Source organism: Pseudonaja textilis, chromosome Z, assembly GCF_049901715.1.
Source record: "Pseudonaja textilis isolate UNSWEBS1 chromosome Z, rPseTex1.2, whole genome shotgun sequence".
Lineage (NCBI taxonomy): Eukaryota > Metazoa > Chordata > Lepidosauria > Squamata > Elapidae > Pseudonaja > Pseudonaja textilis.
In genome coordinates, this window is record NC_142008.1 from 126,583,795 (window position 1) to 126,603,193 (window position 19,399).

Consider the following 19,399-nt stretch of genomic DNA (forward strand, 5'->3'; position numbering starts at 1 on the left):
AACCTAAAAGGCCAGGTAGGTTGAGGAAGGACTAAAAGTCGACGCTGATGCTGTTTAATAATCAGCCCATCAATCAACCCAACAACCGACCGATTCATGGGATCCTAGAATGGATGACAACTACAAATTCTGGGAATCAAATTCCAGACACCAGATTCCAGAATAACACAACTGGAAGGCGCCTTGGAGGTCTTCTAATCCCAACCCTCTGCTCAAGGGGAAACCCTACGCCATGTCAGACAAATGGCTGTCAAATCTCTTCTTAAAAACGGTCCTCTGTGCGAGGACCGGGTTTAAGTCACTCCTTTCCAGTGCCGTTGTGACTTTGAACGGTCCCTAAATGAGCGGCTGTCTTACCGCTCTTGAATTCTTGGCTTCTTTCATCAACTTCCGGGCATATAGGACTTCCTCCTGGACAGAGTCAGCCGAGCACGTCCTCAGAACACGGAGCTCCTCCTGAACTCGCACACAAAGCCGGCTCATCATCTAAGGAGGGACAGGGGAGGAGAATGCTAACTCAGACCGCCACTCTTTGACGTGAAAACCCTCCGATGGGTCTGTCCCCACGAACCCATCAGAGATCTTGCGGTATCCCGCTTGGTCACGTCCACAAGGCCGTAACCCCCCCCCCCCGCAGGACGTTAAGGATGGAGAGGAGAAGGGGAGATGGGAACGTTTACTTGCTCGGCGCTATGGGTGACGATTCCTTGGTGGAGGCGGAAAGCGTGATCCTGGGAGATCTTCGAAGAGTGGTTGTTCCGCAGGAGGCACCACTGGATCTGAGGAGGGAAGAGAAGACGGAGATAGCGGTGGGGACAGAATGGTTAAATTCCAAAAGGGACGAGAAGAGAAAACGGAGATAGCGGTGGAGACAGAACAGCTGAATCGCAGAACGGAGGAGGAGACGGAGATAGCGGTGGAGGCAGAATGGCTAAATTGCAGCCGGTTTTCGAGTTACTATCATCGTGGAGCCTGTGCATTGCAGATGTAAATCATAGCATTAAACCAGGGGTGAGCTGCTAAGGGTTCGCCCGGTTTCGGGTGAGCCCATAGCTAATGTTATGGCTGGTTCGGCAAACCAGCAAATCCCCTACAGGGGTGGGATTGAAATTTTGTTAACAACCGGTTCTGTGGGCATGGCTTAGTTGGTGGGCATGGCTTGGTGGTCATGTGCCTGGGTGGGCATGGCTTGGTGGTCATGTTATTGGCTGGGCGTGGCCAATTCAATATCACTCACATCGAGGCACGCATCTCCTTGCATGGCCTCTCATGACTGTGGGGATGCTGCAACAGTTGTAAGTGTAAAAAACAGTCATAAGTCGCTTTTTTCAGTGCCATTATAACTTTGAATGGTCCCTCCACACAAGCAAAGTACCAGCAAAGGAGGGGGAAAAACTCCAGAGAGGTTCCTGAGACAGGAAGTCTAGTCCTGCCAAGAATGTAATAAGGGTGAACGGAGAGGCAGTTTCTGTAAGCAACACCAGAATGTTTCCTTCCTGCCTTCCTTACAGGATTAGTCCAGTAATTTCTTCTAACAACCGGTTCTCCGAACTGCTTAGAATGTTCTAGCGAATAGGTGCGAACTGGTAGAATCCAACCACTGATCCCGTCCCTGACTGGCCCTGCCCACTCCATCCCGCCCCTCTTACCCCAAAGATCGTAACAGTGAAAAACGGTCCTAAGTCCCTTTTTTCAGGCCCGCTGTAATTTTGAACAGTCACTAAATGAACTGTCGTAAGTTGAGGACTACCTGTAACTCAGTGGGAAGGGACCTTGGAGGTCTTCTAGTCCAGCTCCCTGCTGAGGCAGGAGACTCTATACCATTCTGGACAAAATGGCTGTCCAGTCTCTTCTTAAAAACCTCCAGTGTTGGAGCACCCACTACTTCTGGTGGCAGGTGGTTTCACTGGTTCATTTAATTAATGCCAGATTGGTGGGAGGGGGCTCACCTTTTGCCAAACCTCGTCCGTCCGGTCGGGGGCATTGCGGTAAGCTGTGGTGATGTCACTCAGGGGCAAAGCCATAAACTTGAGTGTGTAATTGCTGAAAAAGAAGACAATTTGAAAAAAAAAAAATTTGTTCAGGTTCAAACCGGCCTGCGGTGTGCCAAAGGCTTACAGCTGTCCCCGGACTTACGACCATAATTAAGTCCAAAATTTCCTTGCGGCTAAGCGCGGCAGTTGTTAACAGCAATAGCCCTTAGACTTAGATACCGCTTCGCAGTGCTTCACAGCCCTCTCTAAAGGGGTTTACAAAGTCTGCCTCTTGCCCCCAACAATCTGGGTCCTCATTTTACCCACCTCGGAAGGATGGAAGGTCGAGTCAACCTTGAGCCGGTGAGGATCGAACTGCTGGCAGTCGGCAGAATTCACCTGGTAATACTATATTCTAACCACTATGCCACCACGGCCCTTCCTCCCTCCCTCCCTCTTCCTTCCTTCCTCCCTCTCTCCCTCCCTCCCTCTCCCTTCCTTCCCCTCCATCTTCCTTCCTTCCTCCCTCTCTCCCTCCATCTCGTCTTCCTTCCCCTCCCTTCCTCCCTCTCTCCATCTTCCCGTCCCTTCCTTCCTTCCTTTCTCCCTCCCTCCCTTCCTTCCCTCCATCTTCCCCGTCCCTTCCTTTCTTCCTCCCCTCCCACCATCTCCCTTCCTTCCCTTCTCCCTCCATCTTCCTTCCTTCCTCCCTCTCTCCCTCCATCTCGCTTCCTTCCCCTCCCTTCCTCCTCTCTCCATCTTCCCCGTCCCTTCCTTCCTTCCTTTCTCCCTCCCTCCATCTCCCTTCCTTCCTCCATCTTCCCCGTCCCTTCCTTTCTTCCTCCCTCCCACCATCTCCCTTCCTTCCTTCTCCCTCCATCTTCCTTCCTTCCTCCCTCTCTCCCTCCATCTCGCTTCCTTCCCCTCCCTTCCTCCCTCTCTCCATCTTCCCCGTCCCTTCCTTCCTTCCTTTCTCCCTCCCTCCATCTCCCTTCCTTCCCTCCATCTTCCCCGTCCCTTCCTTTCTTCCTCCCTCCCACCATCTCCCTTCCTTCCCTTCTCCCTCCATCTTCCTTCCTTCCTCCCTCTCTCCCTCCATTTCGCTTCCTTCCCCTCCATCTTCCTCCCTCTCTCCATCTTTCTTCCTTTCTTCCTCCCTCCCACCATCTCCCTTCCTTCCCTCGATCCTTCATCTTCCTTCCTCTCTCCCTCCCTCCTCCTCCTTCCCTCCCTCCATCTCTCTTACTTCCCCCTCTCTCCATCTTCCTTTCTTCCTCCCTCCCTTCCTCCCACCCTCCCTCCCTCCACCTCGCTTCCTTCCCCTCCCTTCCTCCTTCCCTCCATCTTCCCCGTCCCTTCCTTCCTCCGTCTCCCTCCCTCCATCTCTTCCTTCCCTCTCGCTCCATCTTCCTCCTTCCTCCCTCCATCTTCCTTCCTCTCCCTCCCTCCATCTCTCTTCCCCTCCCTCCATCTTCCTTCCTTCCTCTCTCCCTCCACCTCGCTTCCTTCCCCTCCCTTCCTCCTTCCCTCCATCTTCCCCGTCCCTTCCTTCCTCCGTCTCCCTCCATCTCTTCCTTCCCTCTCGCTCCATCTTCCTCCCTTCCTCCCTCCATCTTCCTTCCTCTCTCCCTCCCTCCATCTTCCTTCCTTCCTCTCTCCCTCCACCTCGCTTCCTTCCCCTCCCTTCCTCCTTCCCTCCATCTTCCCCGTCCCTTCCTTCCTCCGTCTCCCTCCCTCCATCTCTTCCTTCCCTCTCGCTCCATCTTCCTCCCTTCCTCCCTCCATCTTCCTTCCTCTCTCCCTCCCTCCATCTCTCTTCCCCTCCCTCCATCTTCCTTCCTTCCTCTCTCCCTCCATCTCGCTTCCTTCCCCTCCCTTCCTCCCTCCATCTTCCTTCCTTCCTCTCTCCCTCCCTCCTCCTTCCTGCCTCCCTCCATCTCTCTTGCTTCCCTCACTCCATCTTCCTTCCTCCCTCTCTCCCTCCATCTCTCTTCCTTCCCACTTGCTCCATCTTCCTTCCTTCCTACCTCCCTCTTGCTTCCTTCCCCTCCCTCCCTCCATCTTCCTTGGTCCCTTCGTTCCTTCCTCCCTCTCTCTCCCCTCCCTCCCTCTCCCTTCCTTCCCTTGTCCCTCCATCTTCCTTCCTCCCTCCCCCTTCCTTCCTCCCTCTCTCCCTCCCTCCATCTTGCTTCATTCCCTTCCCTCCTTCCTCCCTCCCCTCCATCCTCCTTCCTTCCTCCCTCTGTCCCTCCCACTCCCCTCCTTCCCCTTCCTCCCTCCCTCCATCTTCCCTTCCTTCCTTCCTTCCTTCCTTCCTTACTTCCTCCCTCCCTCTTCTTTCCTCCCTCCCTCCTTCTTTCATCCTCCCTTCCCTCTCTGTCTGCTTCCTTCCTTCCCTTCCTTCCCATCTTCATTGCTTTTATCCTCATCTTCCTCCCTCCCTCCCTCCCTTCCCACTTAGCACTAGCACTTAACTTATACACGCTTCGCAGCCCTCTCTAAACAGTCATCGTAATGCAATCGGGGGGCCTCATTTTACCGACCTTGGAAGGACGGAAGGCTGAGTCAACCTTGAGCCTGGTGACATTCGAACTGGCGACCTGCAGGCAGCCGGCAGGCAGCCGGAGGAGCCTGCAGCGCTACCTTCTAACCACGGCGCCACCACGGCGCAAGGGAGTTGTGTCTTTAAAGCCGCCTAGTTTGGAGATTCCTGGACTAGGCGTTTCCAGCTCCTGCAATTATTCATCGTATATTTTAGCGAGTCCCGTCTAACCTTCAGTCACCAGGCTAAATCATTCGGCCACCGTCTACCTCCTCCATGGACCTCAAATTCCACCTCCTGCCCTAGGCGGTAAGGAAACCCAACCCCAGCGCCCCCAACCCCAGGCTCAACCAATCCAGAACCCAAGTTGACCTCTTCTCCTTGGCTGGCCATCCAACCGCTCGCTCCAAACTTCGGAGCAGAGCTGGACAAGGGCCAGGTCGGCCGGTTGAGCGGCTCGCTCGAGGATCCATCGCGTTCTGCCCCTGGAAGGACGTCTCTACCAAAGCCAGTGGGAGGAAGCTCCATCGATTCCCTGACTCACCCAGATCCATGATCCATTGATGCCACGGTGTGGACCCATTATATCCCGTGGCTGTCTTCCCACTGAGGGGAACACGCCAGTAGCGGAGTGGGCGAAAACCCAAGGCCTACGGGGCAGGAAGTCTCTCCCTACCTCCTTTTTTTGCGGCACCTCTTTTTCCTTCTCTTCCTTCTCCTTTCCTCCTCTCCTCCTCTTTCTTCCCCATCCCTTCCTCTCCTCCTCCATTTCTTCCTCTTTTTCTTCTCCTTCTTCTCCATCCCTCCTTCTTCCCCTTTTTTTCTTCTCCTCCCCTTCCTCCACCTCCTTCTTCTCCATCCCTTCTCCTCCTTCTCCCTCTCCATCCCTTTTCTTCTCCTTTTCTTTTTCCTTCTCTCCTCCATCTTCTCCTCCTTTTCCACCCCTTCCTCTCCTCCTCCTTTGTCTTCCTCTTTTTCTTCTCCATCCCTTCTCCTTCTCTTCCTCTTCTCCTTTTCCTGCCCCTCCTTCTCCTCCCTCCCTTCCCTTCCTCCTCATCTCCTCCTCCCTCCCTTCCTCTTATCCTATTCCTCCTCCTCCTCCTCCCCTTCTCCTCCTCTTCCTCCTTTCTTCTTCATCTCTTCCTCTCCTTCCTTCTCCTTCTCAATCTATTCCTATTTTTCCTCCTCCTCCTCCTCCATCCCTTCCCCTTCTCTCTGTCTTCCTCTCTGCCCAGCTGAGCTGTGGATCCTTTCCAACGGATGCTTTAAGAAGGACTCTGGCATCCTCAAACCAAGGCTTTCGTTCTGTTTCCAGTGGCTCGAAAACCACCATCCAGAGATGGTTCATCCTTCTCTGTCCAGGTAGACATTCCTTCCTGCTCACTCACTTCTCCAAGGCCCGGGCGATGTCCTGGAAGCCTTGGGCAGTGGTCCCATTCCTGTCCCAGGAAATGCTCCTAGGAAAGAGGAAGACGGGCTGGTTTAGAGTAAAATTTCCTCCCCTTGGATGCACGGTTTGGGCCCTATCGTGTTGTGGCCTGCCGGAGGCCAACAGCTGGCGATAAACTCAGACAGTGAGGAGGTTGGGGAGGAACATGGGCCGGTCCTGGAATCTGGGGAAGGCTCTGACAAGGGCTCTGCGTCGGACGCAGGGCTGTCTGACAATTATCAGCTGAAGTCGGAGATCAGTGGGGAAGAAGAACAGCTGGAGCCTGTTCTCAGTGTGCACATGTGCAGAGCTGCCAGGAGAAGGGAACAGTTAAGAAACAAGGGTTGACTCGGGAGTAAAGACACAGGAGGATGGTGAATGGCACCTCCCAGAAGGAATAAAGAGGAGCGAAAGAGGAATAGGGACAATTAGTTCATTTAACTAGGGTGGAGATCTGACTTCTTGCCGAGTAATTGCTGCTACAGTGTGGTGTTTGGAAGGGATCGGCCTAGCAGCTCTCCCAGCCTGATAAAGGCCTGTAGTTGTGAAACCTCATGAAACACTGTTTGCCGGGACTTTGCCGGAGAGGAATTCGCTTCAACCTAAACAAAAGGGGTTTGATTCGGATGAGGAATCCGCTTCATGATCTTGGGAAGCCTGGGTCGGAACATCTTGCAGCCAGCTTCCAACTTTGGAGCTTCTGCGGTCAGACGTCGTGACCTCCAGGCCTACCTACCTGAGCGTGCTGTTGATCTGCAGAGCCTTGGACAACATCTTGGCACCAAGATCTTCCATGTGGTTCCCACTCAGGTCCACTTTGGTCAAACAAGTGTTACTCCCTAGAGCGTTGATCAGGATGCTGCAACGGGTTTTCAGCCGGGAATCAGCCACCGAGAAGGACTGTAAGGACTTTGGGGAGGGGGAGAGAGAAAGAGAGAGAGGAGGAGAGAAAGGGGAAGGGGTTTGGTGTGGAGGGGGAGCTCTCCCCTCACAAACAGGAGGCTGTGAGTTCGATCCTAAGTAGAGGCAGATTTTTTTTTTTCTCTCTGGGCATAGTGAGAATATATCTGCTGAACAAAACTCCGCATTGGTGACAGGAAGGGCATCCGGCCAGTAAACACTCAGCTCCATTCGGTTGCCCAGACTCCACCCCACAAGGAATTATGGGGTCATTAAACGATGAAACAACTCATAAGCCCTGTAAATAATATTAATAATAATTCTACCGAATTACGCTTTGGACCGGCCAAGAACTTACGCACTCTTCATCTTGGATAAATTGTACTAATTTCTGGAGAATTTCTTCCAAGGTCCTGAGATTAAAAAAATTTAAAATGGCTTCTGTCAACATTACATCGTCCGCAATGTCCCCATACTCTTCCTCCTCCTCACATTCGAAACTGGGAAGGAACTGCACTCATTACAAGGCAGTCCTCCACTTATGGCCACAATTGAATTCGACATTTCTGTGGCTAAGTGAGACAGCTGTTAAGCGAGTTTTGCCTCATGTTACAACCTTTCTTGCCACAGTGATTAAGTGAATCACTGCAGCTGTAAAACAGGTAACATGGTTGTTAAGTGAATCTGGCTTCCCCTTTTGACTCGGCTCGTCAAAAAGTGGTCCCCAGAATTTAAAATAATGAGTTGGTTGGTCCCTGAGGTCCAAAAGTTTGCCGACCCTGCTTTATACTACCCAAAATTTCTTTGGGGCCTTATTTTCTTTTTGGCTCCAAAATAAGCACTAGGGCTTATTTTTGGGGGAATGACTTATTTTTTCCCCATGTAAGGGAGTCCCTCGTCTTTTGCTTGGCTCGCGGTGGGACAGGAGTCCATGCGGCACAGCAGCAGCTCCACCAGCGAGACCCGCGTGGCCACCGGCTCACTTCTTCTGCTTGCTTGCAGCCACGACGGAGCAAGAGACACGAGTGACGTGCCAGTGTCGCAGCCATGATGCGAGGCGGGGGTGGGGGGGGGTGGATCTGCCCCTCGCACCCCATACCGGCTTACTTCAGGGCCCCTGCAGCCTGTCCATGCCCTGACACCGGCCTCTCCTCGTAACGCACCACTTGGCCTCCTGCTCCACTGAGGTCGCAAGCGAGCGGAAGAAATGGGCCGGCGGTCATGGAGTCTCCTGCTACACAGGGATGCCGGTGCTACCGCCACAAGGCAGGTGTCGGGGCGTGGATGGCCTGGCTGGGGGGGTCCGGAGGTAAGCTGGTGCAGGGCGCATGAGGCAGCTCTGCCACCACCCTGCCTTGTTCGCACCGCAAGCACCCAGGCGGAATGGGTGGCTGCTCAGGCTCTTAAGTAGGGCTTATTTTGGGAGTAGGGTTTACATTAGGCACACGTGTCAAAAAAAAATCCAGCTAGGGCTTATTTTCAGGTTAGGTCTTATTTCAGGGAAACAAGGTAATCTCCCTTTATTTCTTAGCCGGTAAAACATCAACACCCATCGTAAAGTTGCCGGAATTGAGAATTGAGAAACAAACTGTTTTAATGGTCGGTTTATGACAAATTAGATCGTGGCCCAGCTCAAACGCCTCTTAGCCTCACGGGCTGCAGAAAAATGGCGCCTATTTCCCTACAAACACTCACCGGGATTTGACGTTGAAATTCTTTCCGAGCCAGAGATGTTTCAAAGATTTGTTCTTACTCAACGCCGGAAGCAAAGTAATCAAATCTGCGTCGAAGCCTGTTGGGGCAAGAAAGCAGCAACCAATCATGTTTATTTCCTTGCACAGGTAATCCTCGGCTTACAAACAGTTCACTTAGTGACCAAAGTTACGATGGCATTGAAAAAGGGCTGTTTTTCACACTTAGGACCGTTGTAGCATTCCCTGTGGTCATGTGATCCAAATTCAGATGCTTGGCCACCGACTCATATTTATGACGGCTGCAAGGTTTGGGGGGTCACGTGATCCCTTTTTGTGACCTTCTGACAAGCAAAGTCCATGGGAGAAGCCAGATTCACTTAACAACTTAACATTTAAGAACTGCAGTATTTACTTAACAACCATGATAAGAAAGGTTATAGCTAACTTAACAACTGCGGTGATTCACTTAATGACCAGGCCTAGAAAAGATATAAAATGAGGCATTTAACAAATGTTTCAGTTAGCAACATAAACCTTCGGCTTAGTTGTGGTCGTAACTAAAAGACTGCTTGTCATTTATTTCTATTTCCAGGTAGTCCCTGGCCTGCGACCACAACGGAGCCCCACATTTCTGCTGTTTTTACGACCTTTCTTGCCACCGTTGTTAAGCGAATCCCTGCAATTGTTAACAGTGACATGATTGTTAAGTGAATCTGGCTTCACTTCGTGATGGTGGCATGAAAGATCGTAAAATGGGTCAAAGCCCATATCACAACTGTCTCACTTAGCCACAGAAACCTGTGGCTTGGTAACGGTCGTAAGTCCAAGACTACTGGAGATGAACTTGCCAATTCGGAACGTGGTCGTTAAGCCAAGGACCGCCTGCTATTTCCCTGCTTATCACAAAGGGTTGGACCAGACAAGGCTGCAGGTCTCCAATTCTCTCCTCAGAACTTGCTTCCAAACAGGATTTTTGAGACTCACCGTTATCCGAAATATCGAGACCATTTTTCAGAATAGAACAGAGCTGGAAGGGGCCTTGGAGGTCTTCTAGTCCAGCCCCCTGCTCAAGCAGGAAGGAGTGCCTATACCATTTCAGAGAAGTGGCTGACTAGTTTCTTCTCAAAAACCTCCAACGATTTCTGGTGGCAAGCTGTTCCACGGGTTAATTGTCTTCGTTGTTAGGAAGTTTCTCCTTAATTCCAGGTTGCTTCTCTCTCCTTGATTAATTTCCACCCATTGCTTCTTGTCCTGCCTTCAGGAGCTTAGGAGAATAATTGACTCTCACTTCTTTGCGGCAGCCCCTCAAATACTGGAATACTGCTATCATGTCACCCTTAATTCTTCTTTTCTCTAGACTAGCCAGACCCACTTCCTGTAACCATTCTTTGTATGTTTTAGTCTCCAGGCCTTTAATCATCTTAGTTGCTCTTCTCTGAACTTTTTCCAAAGTCTCAACATCTCTTTTGTAATATGGTGACCAAAACTGGGTGCAGTACTCCAGGTGTGGTATTACTAGGGTTTTGTAAAGCAGTAGTAACACTTCACGTGACCTTGATTCTATGCCTCTGTTTATGCAACCCAATATTAATTATGCAATTCTCAAATTCTACCCTTCCGTTTCCACAGAACTTGCTTCCAAACAGGATTTTAAAGACTCACCGTTATCCGAAATATCGAGACTGCTTAAGGCGTTTATCCCGGGCATCTGTTCTTGAAGGACTTGAGCTCCCGGAGAACGCAGCTAACATAAAAAAGGCGAAAAGAAATCCGTATTTATTTATTTACCATATGGCCCACTCATATCTTATTTCAGTAAAAAAGGAACACAGGGCTAAAATTACAAACGTAGAATATAAAATTGGAGACCTTAACGGGAAAATTACGAACAGATATCTAAATTGCAAATATAATTCTTTATAGGTAGTTCTCGACTTACAACAGTTCACTTAGTGACCATATGAAGTTACAACGGCGCTAAAAAAAGGAACTTATGAGCATTTTTCACACTTGACCATTGTAGTGCCCCTTGGTCACATGATCAAAATTCAGGTGCTTGGCAAGTGGCTCACATTTATGACGGTTGCAGTGTCATATAATCCCCTTTTGCGAACTTCTGACAAGCAAAGTCAAAGGGGAATCCAGATTCACTTAACAACCGGGAGACTCACTTGACAACTGGAGCAATTCATTCATCAACTGCAGCAAGAAAAGTCGTAAAATGGGATAACCTCACTTAACAAATGTTTCACTTAGCAACATAAATTTTGGGCTCAATTGTGGCCACAAGTCAAGGACTACCAGCATAAAGTTTAAACTTTATATAAAAGTTCGAGTGCTCAAAGTCTCCTGCTTGGGCAGGGGGTTGGACTAGATGACCTACAAGGTCCCTTCCAACTGTTTTCTTTTCTTTTGCTAGAGGCCGGTCAAAGAAGAGATGTGCCAAAAGGTTTATGCACTTCATGGACAAATACCCTAATTTTATATCTTAATTTCATCCCCTATCCCAATTTTACCTCACATCCGCTCAGATCCAGGTGCAAGTCACTGAGGTGGGTATTGGCAGACAAACCTTGCATGAGAGACCTGTGTGAAGGATGCAAACACGGATTATGTTTTCCCCAGTCTCTTGAGCCTTTGAAGAGGGAGGTTTAATTTAATAGGGTGGCCTATCAAACCACCAAATATTTATAAACGAAATGAACTCAAAAGGCTAAACCACAAAAAAAGAAACGAAGTCGGGAATGGGGTGAAATTGTTAACTGGTTAGAGCCTCTGTTTTCCCAACAAACACTCCACAACACTTGCGCAAAGAACATGCGTTAAAGAGCCAGTTTGGTCCAGTGGTTAAGGTACCAGTCTAGAAAGCAGGAGATGTGAGTTCTAGTCCCGCCTTAGACATGAGAGCTGTCTGGGTGACTTTGGTCCAATCCCCAGGTGACTGTGAGTTCTAGTACCGCCTTAGGCATGAAAGTAGTCTGGGTGACTTTGGTCCAATCCCCAGGTGACTGTGAGTTCTAGTCCCGCCTTGGGCATGAAAGCCGTCTGGGTGACTTTGGTCCAATTACCAGGTGACTGTGAATTCTAGTCCCGCCTTAGGCATGAAAATAGTCTGGGTGACTTTGGTCCAATCACCAGGTGACTGTGAATTCTAGTCCCGCCTTAGGCATGAAAATAGTCTGGGTAACTTTGGTCCAATCACCAGGTGACTGTGAATTCTAGTCCCGCCTTAGGCATGAAAGCCAGCTGGGCGACTTTGGTCCAATCCCCAGGTGACCGTGAGTTCTAATCCCGCCTTAGGCATGAAAGCCGCCTGGGCCAATCCTCCTCTATTAGCTCAACCCATCCTTTACAGGGTTGTTGGCTCTTTTTTGTGACTTGACATCCCGATAATATTGCCCATAAGACAATCACACCCCTAGTTTTGTTCCAGCCCAACGTGGGGACTGTGTTTGAGACTCACCGCAAGGCTTCTACGGGGACCCTGATGCCGGACAGGTTCACACAGTTGAGTGAGTAGGCACTGCAAAAGAACTGCTTCAGAGAGGGCGGGAATTCTTTTCCCTTCCTGGGGTGGGAGAGAGAGAGAAATCCTCTTATTTCTTAGCCAGAAAAAGGGCCCCCTCCCTCTCCCTTCGCAGGCGTTCAAAACAATATTATCCTTACCGGTGGGGAAAGGTGTTTCGTGAAAGATTGAGGTAGCAGAGACGAGGGCAACAGCCGTGCAGCAATGCACTAAAAAGCTACGGAAAAATGCACACCCGGTTGTGAGCCGTGCTTGTGAGCCGTGGTACTCCATAGCTCGGCGAGCACCAATTATTCTGGCTTGGCAGATTGTTCTGTGAGTGGCAGGCGTCCACCTGGACACCATTTGCCCGAGAAGTGGGCCCACGCGCCCACCACTCGCGCGAATGGAGCTGCTTGCACGCACAGCCCAGTTATCAATGGGTCGCAGCCACGGGTGGGCTGCTACCGGTTTGCACCGGTTTGGGTGAACCGGGTGTTAATTTTATATCTAGTTCGCCAGAGCAGTAGTTGCGACTAGCTGGCCCTTCCCGCCCACCCACCCCCCCCGCGCCCCCCAAGAGTCCTCACATGGCTCATGGGGGGCGATAAACGGGACTCCGGAAGGCTCCGGAAGGCCAGAAACGGGCCTGTTTCTGACCTCCACCCAACCTCAGGAGCCCAGGGAGGCTGTTTTTGTCCTCCCAGAGGTTCGAGAAAAGCCTCCGGAGCCTGGGGAGGGTGAAAACATGCCACCCCCATGATGCAGGAGTCCAACTAGGCCAATGACCACCATGGCCAGGCCCGCCCAGCAACCAGGCCAAGAACCGGTTGCTAAATTTTTTGCAGCCCACCCATGGTCGCGGCCCGATAAATGGGCTGCGGCCTGGGGGGCTGGGGACCCCAGCTGTCGCCCACCTGTCCCCGTATCCATTCTCTGAAATCCTTACCGCGTCTACTGCACAATCCGTGGAGGACACGTCCAGGTGTATCAGTGCATTCGGCTGGGCCAGGAATGAGTAGAAGCTCTGTAGGAAAACCAAGAAGGAAAGTCATCAAAGCAAACAGGCAGTTGTACAAACAATTCATTTACTGACTTCCCAACATTACAAAACGGCAAACAAGTGAATAAATTGTTTTTCACTCCGCCCCGGTCACGCAATCAAAATTCAGGCGCTGGGCCGCCCGACTCCTCTGTGGTTGCAGTGTCGCAACCACAATCCAGTCCAGCATTTCCGTTGCTCAGGGAGATACGTGTTCAGTGAATTTTGCCCCATGTTGCAGCCTTTCTGGACACCGTTGTTAAGTGAAACCCTGCAGTTCTTAAATTAGCCACAAGGTTAAGGGAGCCTGGTTTCCCTGTTGACTTGGCTTGTCGGAAGGTCGTCAAAGGGGAATCACATGACCCTTTATTTTATTATTTTATTTTATTTATTAGAATTCGTCAAACAAAAACGAGAACAAGAATAAGGGAATAAAAATACAATGGCAGGGACAATAGGCACGCCAGAGCATTTCTGCATGCCCCCTCAAATGGCTGTCCAATTTCTTCTTAAAAAGAAAGACAAGGAGCAGGAGGAAAGAAAGAGGGAGAGGGAGGAAGGAAGGAGGGGGGGAGGAGGATGAATAACAGAATAACAGAGTTGGAAGGGACCTTGGAGGTCTTCTAGTCCAACCCCCTGCTCAGGCCGGAAGTCCTCTACCATTTCGGACAAATGGATGAGATGCCGATCACTCACGTTCGCCTCGTCAGTGCCCAGAAGGCCGGGATTTTTGCTTAAGTCAAGATGGCGGAGAGAACTGGTAAAGGCTGGGTTGGCACTGAAGGTCTGGCACAAAACGGCAAGTCCTGAGCAAGGAAGCAGAGAACAGTTTGGGTCCTGAGGGGTCAAAGCCAACTTCCCCAATGGGGATGGGAGGACTTCCATTCCCAGAATTCCCTGCACTGGCTATGCCGACTGAGGAATCCTGGGAGTTGAAGTCCAGTAGACATTCAGGGACATGGAGGTTTCACATCTGGAGAGGCCCCAGTTAGTCTTAAGCAATATTTCTTAACCTTAGCAGCTTGAAGATGGGTGGACTTCAACTCCCAGAATTCCCTAGCCAACATGGGAATCCTGGGAGTTGAAATTTAACTGTCATCAATTTACCAAGGTTGAGAAATACTCGCCTGGAATATAAGATTGGTTGAATTCCTCAATCTGACGGAACCCATATTTTATCCATTTATATTTGGTGCTTCTATTCTAACTGTTAGCCACTTAGCGTCATCCAAATATAAATGTATAAATAAAAATAGTGAATTAATTCCTTCCTTCTTCCCCTTCCTTTTGTTCCTTCTCTACTTTTTCCTTACTTTCTTCTCATTCCCATCTACTTCCTTCTCTCCTTTCCTTCTTCTTCTTTTTCCTTTTTCCTTCTTTCCCTTTTCTCCATTCCTTCCTTCCTTTTCGTCCTTCCTTCCTTCCTTTGTTCCTTCCTCTTCTCTTTCTTTCCTTCTCTATTCTTTCCTTCTCCCCTTCCTTTCTTCTCCTTCCCACTCTCCCTTCCTCTTTTCCTTCTTTTGCCTCTTCCTCAGTCCCTTCCTTCTTCCTTTGTTCCTTCTTCCTTCCTTTGTACCTTCCTCTTCTCTTTTCTTCCCTTCCTTTCTTCTCATTCTGATCTCCTTCCTTCCTTCCTCCCTCCCTTCCTCTTCTTTTCCTTCTTTTCCTCTTTCCTCCATCCCTTCCTTCCTTCTCTTTCTTTCCTTCCCTCCCTCCCTCCCTTTCTCTTTCAGCTACCTGGAGCAAAGAATTAAGGTCCTTCTGTAAAGCAAAAAACCACAGACCCCTCTCCCATCTTTCTCTCCCCCGGCCTTGCTTCCTTGACCCCAATGGTCGGAATGGGACAACTACGCCGTGGTCAACTCCCCACAGCCAATTTGGCATGGCCAGCTTGGCACAGCCAACTCACTGCAGCCAACTCACCACGAGACAACTCCCTTGCGGGACAATCCAACAATTCCATATAATTGCTGAAAACAGTCAAAAAAGCTGTCGTTCACATTTCATCCCTTCTTTGGCATCGCCTGTCAACCCTGAAGCTGGTCTGACTGAGGCCATTTTGAGACTTCAGTGCTGACACACCGGAGAAGAGGAACAGGGAGAGGGGAGTAAAGATAGCTGGGGTGTTGTAGGCAAAACAAAATTATTTCTCGTGGGAACCAAGGACAATTCCTGCAGGTGCTCGGAAGGAGGGGCCTGGAGTCACCCAGCAACTGGACTGTATCCTGATTGGACAATGTGACCGATCCATTTTGGCAAAGTGACAAACTTTCACTTTTAACTAGGGGAAAACCATGGGAGGATTCAGAGTCGGTTTTCACCAGCTTGTGCCAATACGACACATCCAACAAACCTATTCTTTGAGGAATTTGCCTGCCTTAGAGTTTGGTTTGCTATGGGTATGCTACCTGGAACCCTGACATCCTTTCTGTAATGGCTCTGTTCCACTGTTTCTTTGCTATTGGTGTAACTCTTGCCCTGCAACAAGTTGTCCCGTTGGTCATTGGTCAAGTTGTTCTGTGGCTCGTTGTCATAGACACACAAACACACACACACATATCCGCAATGGTGCCCGGGGTACCTTTAGCAGTGACGCCGGTCTTGGAAAGGCAAAGTTTGCTAAGGCCTTTGGGGAAACACAGGAGCTGCTGACTTAAGGCACCCAGGCCTGTGCAGAGGGGAGAGAAGAAAAGGGTCAGGGGATCCTCCCCCCTTCCACAAGAACCAAACTTAGGTCGCCCCACAGTCTTCAGCGGGGTCCAGTGTTCGTGGACGCTGCTGGATCCCCCATCTTCACACACACACCCTGCCCTCAAGATATGGTGGGGTCTGAACTGTCTGAGCCCCTAATTTCAGCAACCAGTTCTCTGCTGGGTGGCTGGGTGGGTGTGGCCCTGGTAGGCGTGGCCTAGTCGGCCTCCTGCACCACGGCGGGTGGTGGTGGGAGGCGTTTTTACCTTCCCCGAGCTCTGGAGGCCTTCCTTGAACCTCTGGGGAGGGCAAAAACAGCTTCCCTGGGCTCCGGAAGCTGTGTGGAGGCCGGAAACGAACCTTTTTAACCTTCCCCGGGGGCCTCCACGCGAGCCCTGCACTTACCTGGGATCCAAAATGGGCTGGGAGGGGCCTGGCGGGGTGGGCATGGCCAACCAAGGGTGGGATTTACCGGTTCACCGAACTGGCCATAAAATTAGTTACCGGTTCTCCTGAACCGTGACAAACCGGTAGCAGCCCTCCCCACTGCCTAACTCTAGCCAAGTCTGGATCCTGGGAGCTGAAGTTTGCCTCCCTCCTCAACTTGTGGGGTGTCCTGGGGTGGGATGGGGGGACCCCAAGCTCCATTAATCACCTTTGTCCTCCAGCGGGTTGTGTGAGAGCGTCAGGGCATGGAGGATGGTGTTGGGGTTTTCCGCCAAAACGTTGGCAAGTTTGATGGCAAAATCCCTGCGGCCAAAGAGAAGGAGAGCGGATCAGGCAGGAATCTTACCGGAGAAGCGCTTAATGAAAGGCAAAGGTGAGAGAGGAATGGAAGAAAGGCGAGAAATTCTCTCTCCTGCAGCAGCGTCAACCTTTGCATGTCAGTCAGTGGGGAATATCAAAATCTAGACAAGAGCCTCACGTTTTTAACCCTGCATTGTCCAGCACCAACTCCTCCAGGTGATGGGACTTGCTCACTGTGTGCAAAATCTGTTCAGCTACCTCGGAGCCCTGAAAAAGGGGAAGGAAAGGGTGGAAAGAAGAGGAGACAGGAGAAGGACTTGAGCTGGCCTGGACGACTGGAAGTCCAGCCAAACGTTTGAGCAGATTCCTTATCCATCCATCCATTTATTTTTCCATCCATCCCTTCATCTATTCTTGCATCCATCAATCCATCCGTCCATCCATATTTTTTCTATCCATCCATCCCTTCATCTATCCTTGCATCCGTCCGTCCATCCATCCATCCATCCATCCATCCACCTATCCATCCATCAGCTACTTATCCATCCATGCATCCATTCTTCTCATCCATCCACCCATCCATCCACCTATCCATCCATCATCTACTCATCCATCTATCCATCCATCCATTCTTCTCACCCATCCATCTATCCATCTATCTACCCATCCCTTCATCTATTCTTGCATCCATCCACACATACTTTCTTCTATCCATCCACCTATCCACCCTCATCTACTCATCCATCCATGCATCCATTCTTCTCATCCATCCATCCATCCACCTATCCATCTATCCATCCCTTCATCTATCCTTCCATCCATCTATCCACCTATCCATCCATCCCTTCATCTATCTTGCATCCATCCATCCATCTGTCCATCCATCCACCTACCTATCCATCCATCATCTACTCATCCATCCATGCATCCATTCTTCTCATCCATCCATCCATCCACCTATCTATCTATCCATCCATCCCTTCATCTATCCTTGCATCCGTCCATCCATCTATCCATCCACCTATCCATCCATCATCTACTCATCCATCCATGCATCCATTCTTCTCATCCACCCATCCATCCATCCACCTATCCATCCATCCCTTCATCTATCTTGCATCCATCGATCTGTTCATCCATCCATCCACCTATCCACCCTCAACTACTCATCCATCCATCCATTCTTCCCACCAATCCATCCATTCATTTTCCATCTGTCCCTTCATACATCCTTGCATCCATCCATCTATCCACCCACCCATCACTCGCCCATCTAGCTATCTATCTATCCATCCATCCATTCTTCCCACCATCCATCTTGTAAGTCAAGGACTACCTGTAGTGGACAGGAGGTGACCCCAGATAAGAAAGGACTCAAGAACAGTCATAAGAACCTACCAGCCGCAAATCCTTGCAGTAAAGTTTTGTAAACCACTGGTTGTAAGCCAAAGCTGCCACAATCAAAGCGAGGTCTCTGGGGCGAGAAGAACAAGAAGGAAGAAGAGGTTAGAAAGAATAGAATAGAATAGAATAGAATAGAATAGAATAGAATAGAATAGAATAGAATAGAATTCTTTATTGGCCAAGTGTGATTGGACACACAAGGAATTTGAATTTTAAAGTACTGATTCTTGACCTAAATCCCTTTAAAGCTGCATGAGCTAGAACTCCCAGAATTCCCCAGCCACCATTTTGACTGGCGATTTCTGGGAGTTGAAGCCCACATAACATAATGTGGTAGAAATTGAGAAAGACCCTTGGAGACCCTGAGAAAAGAACAAAAGGAGAACGGAAGAAGGGACTGAAGGAGGACAGACCCTTGGTTGACTTATGGCACTACAACTCCCATGTTCCTTGGCGGGAAGGGAGAGGTGCCATCTTGGATTCCCCCCATTGATGACTTTCCAGTTCTAGAAACCACCTTTCCCCTCAAAAAGAAAATGCTTTCAAATTCTGTATCTTATCTGAGATGACCAGCAAATCACCACTTTGGAGATCTCCATAATAATTTAGGATTAAGATTAGGAGTGGGGTTTAAGATTTAAGATTTAGTTAAAGTTCCAGGGTTATCTGACACAAGAGGGGGTGGGGAATTAGAAAGACAAGATGTCACCGTGGCTGCACCTAAGATATTTTTGTCGTTTTTTGCTAGGTTAACACAATACTCTTCATTCAGTAACTGAATTCACCCGTTTCCAGATTCACATAATTTTCTGGTGATTGTGAAATGAGTTAAACCACGTGATGATGGGTAGAATTCAACTCCCAGAATTCCTGTGTCTGGCTGGAGAATTCTGGGAGTTGAAGTCCAGCCCATCTTCAAATGACCAAGGTTGAGAAACGGTGAGCTAAACTGCAAAAAAGAAAAAGAAAACCCCCCAAAATCCCCCCAAGGTAAGTTTTAAACTACGCAAGCTTAGCGTGTTGTGCAAATGTACCCATGAGCTTTTTCACTAACTAGGTTACGTGTCTTACGAGGTGGGTAGAGGTTGCAAATATAAGCAATGAGGCAGAAAAAAAATCAAACCTTCCCTCATTTCATTTAAAAATAATAATAATAATTCTCTTCTGCTCTCAGGTTGTGTTGAAAGGGCTTCACACAATTGTGGGCACTGGGCTCGGCAACCATTGGAAGGACCGGCAAGAGAGGAGACCATCAATCCAGGAGGACATGGGGTTGAGGAAGTAGGGAGGGTGGAGGGCCCCCAAAAGTGGCTGCTCACCGACTTTCCAAGTGGGAGAAATCCAATAGGTTGAACTCCCGGTTGTCTTCGGAATGATAAATCGTGTCCACATCCTGGAAGTGGTTGAAGCGCCAGAGATAAGAAAACGTTCAGTTATTTTTACAATTTCCGCAAATTCCTCCCAACAGCTCC

At 49.8% G+C, this 19,399-nt stretch overlaps 1 protein-coding gene across 3 annotated transcripts in view; it reads right to left on the minus strand.

Annotated features, from left to right (window-relative positions):
• Nucleotides 1-19,399, minus strand: part of CARMIL3 (capping protein regulator and myosin 1 linker 3) — a 67,527-nt gene that overhangs the window by 18,640 nt on the left and 29,488 nt on the right. For all 3 annotated transcript variants that reach the window (XM_087917360.1, XM_026719561.2, XM_087917361.1), the window contains exons 8-25: nt 19,247-19,320; nt 17,922-17,997; nt 16,702-16,790; nt 16,432-16,526; nt 15,667-15,753; nt 13,782-13,891; nt 12,993-13,070; nt 12,205-12,281; nt 12,002-12,106; nt 11,055-11,124; nt 10,201-10,282; nt 8,540-8,636; nt 7,203-7,257; nt 6,681-6,853; nt 5,904-5,972; nt 1,950-2,043; nt 681-779; nt 358-486 (exon numbers count right to left, since the gene is read on the minus strand). In XM_087917360.1, the coding sequence (XP_087773486.1) occupies nt 358-486; nt 681-779; nt 1,950-2,043; nt 5,904-5,972; nt 6,681-6,853; nt 7,203-7,257; nt 8,540-8,636; nt 10,201-10,282; nt 11,055-11,124; nt 12,002-12,106; nt 12,205-12,281; nt 12,993-13,070; nt 13,782-13,891; nt 15,667-15,753; nt 16,432-16,526; nt 16,702-16,790; nt 17,922-17,997; nt 19,247-19,320 (1,659 nt within the window). The remainder of the gene's footprint in view (nt 1-357; nt 487-680; nt 780-1,949; nt 2,044-5,903; nt 5,973-6,680; nt 6,854-7,202; nt 7,258-8,539; nt 8,637-10,200; nt 10,283-11,054; nt 11,125-12,001; nt 12,107-12,204; nt 12,282-12,992; nt 13,071-13,781; nt 13,892-15,666; nt 15,754-16,431; nt 16,527-16,701; nt 16,791-17,921; nt 17,998-19,246; nt 19,321-19,399) is intronic.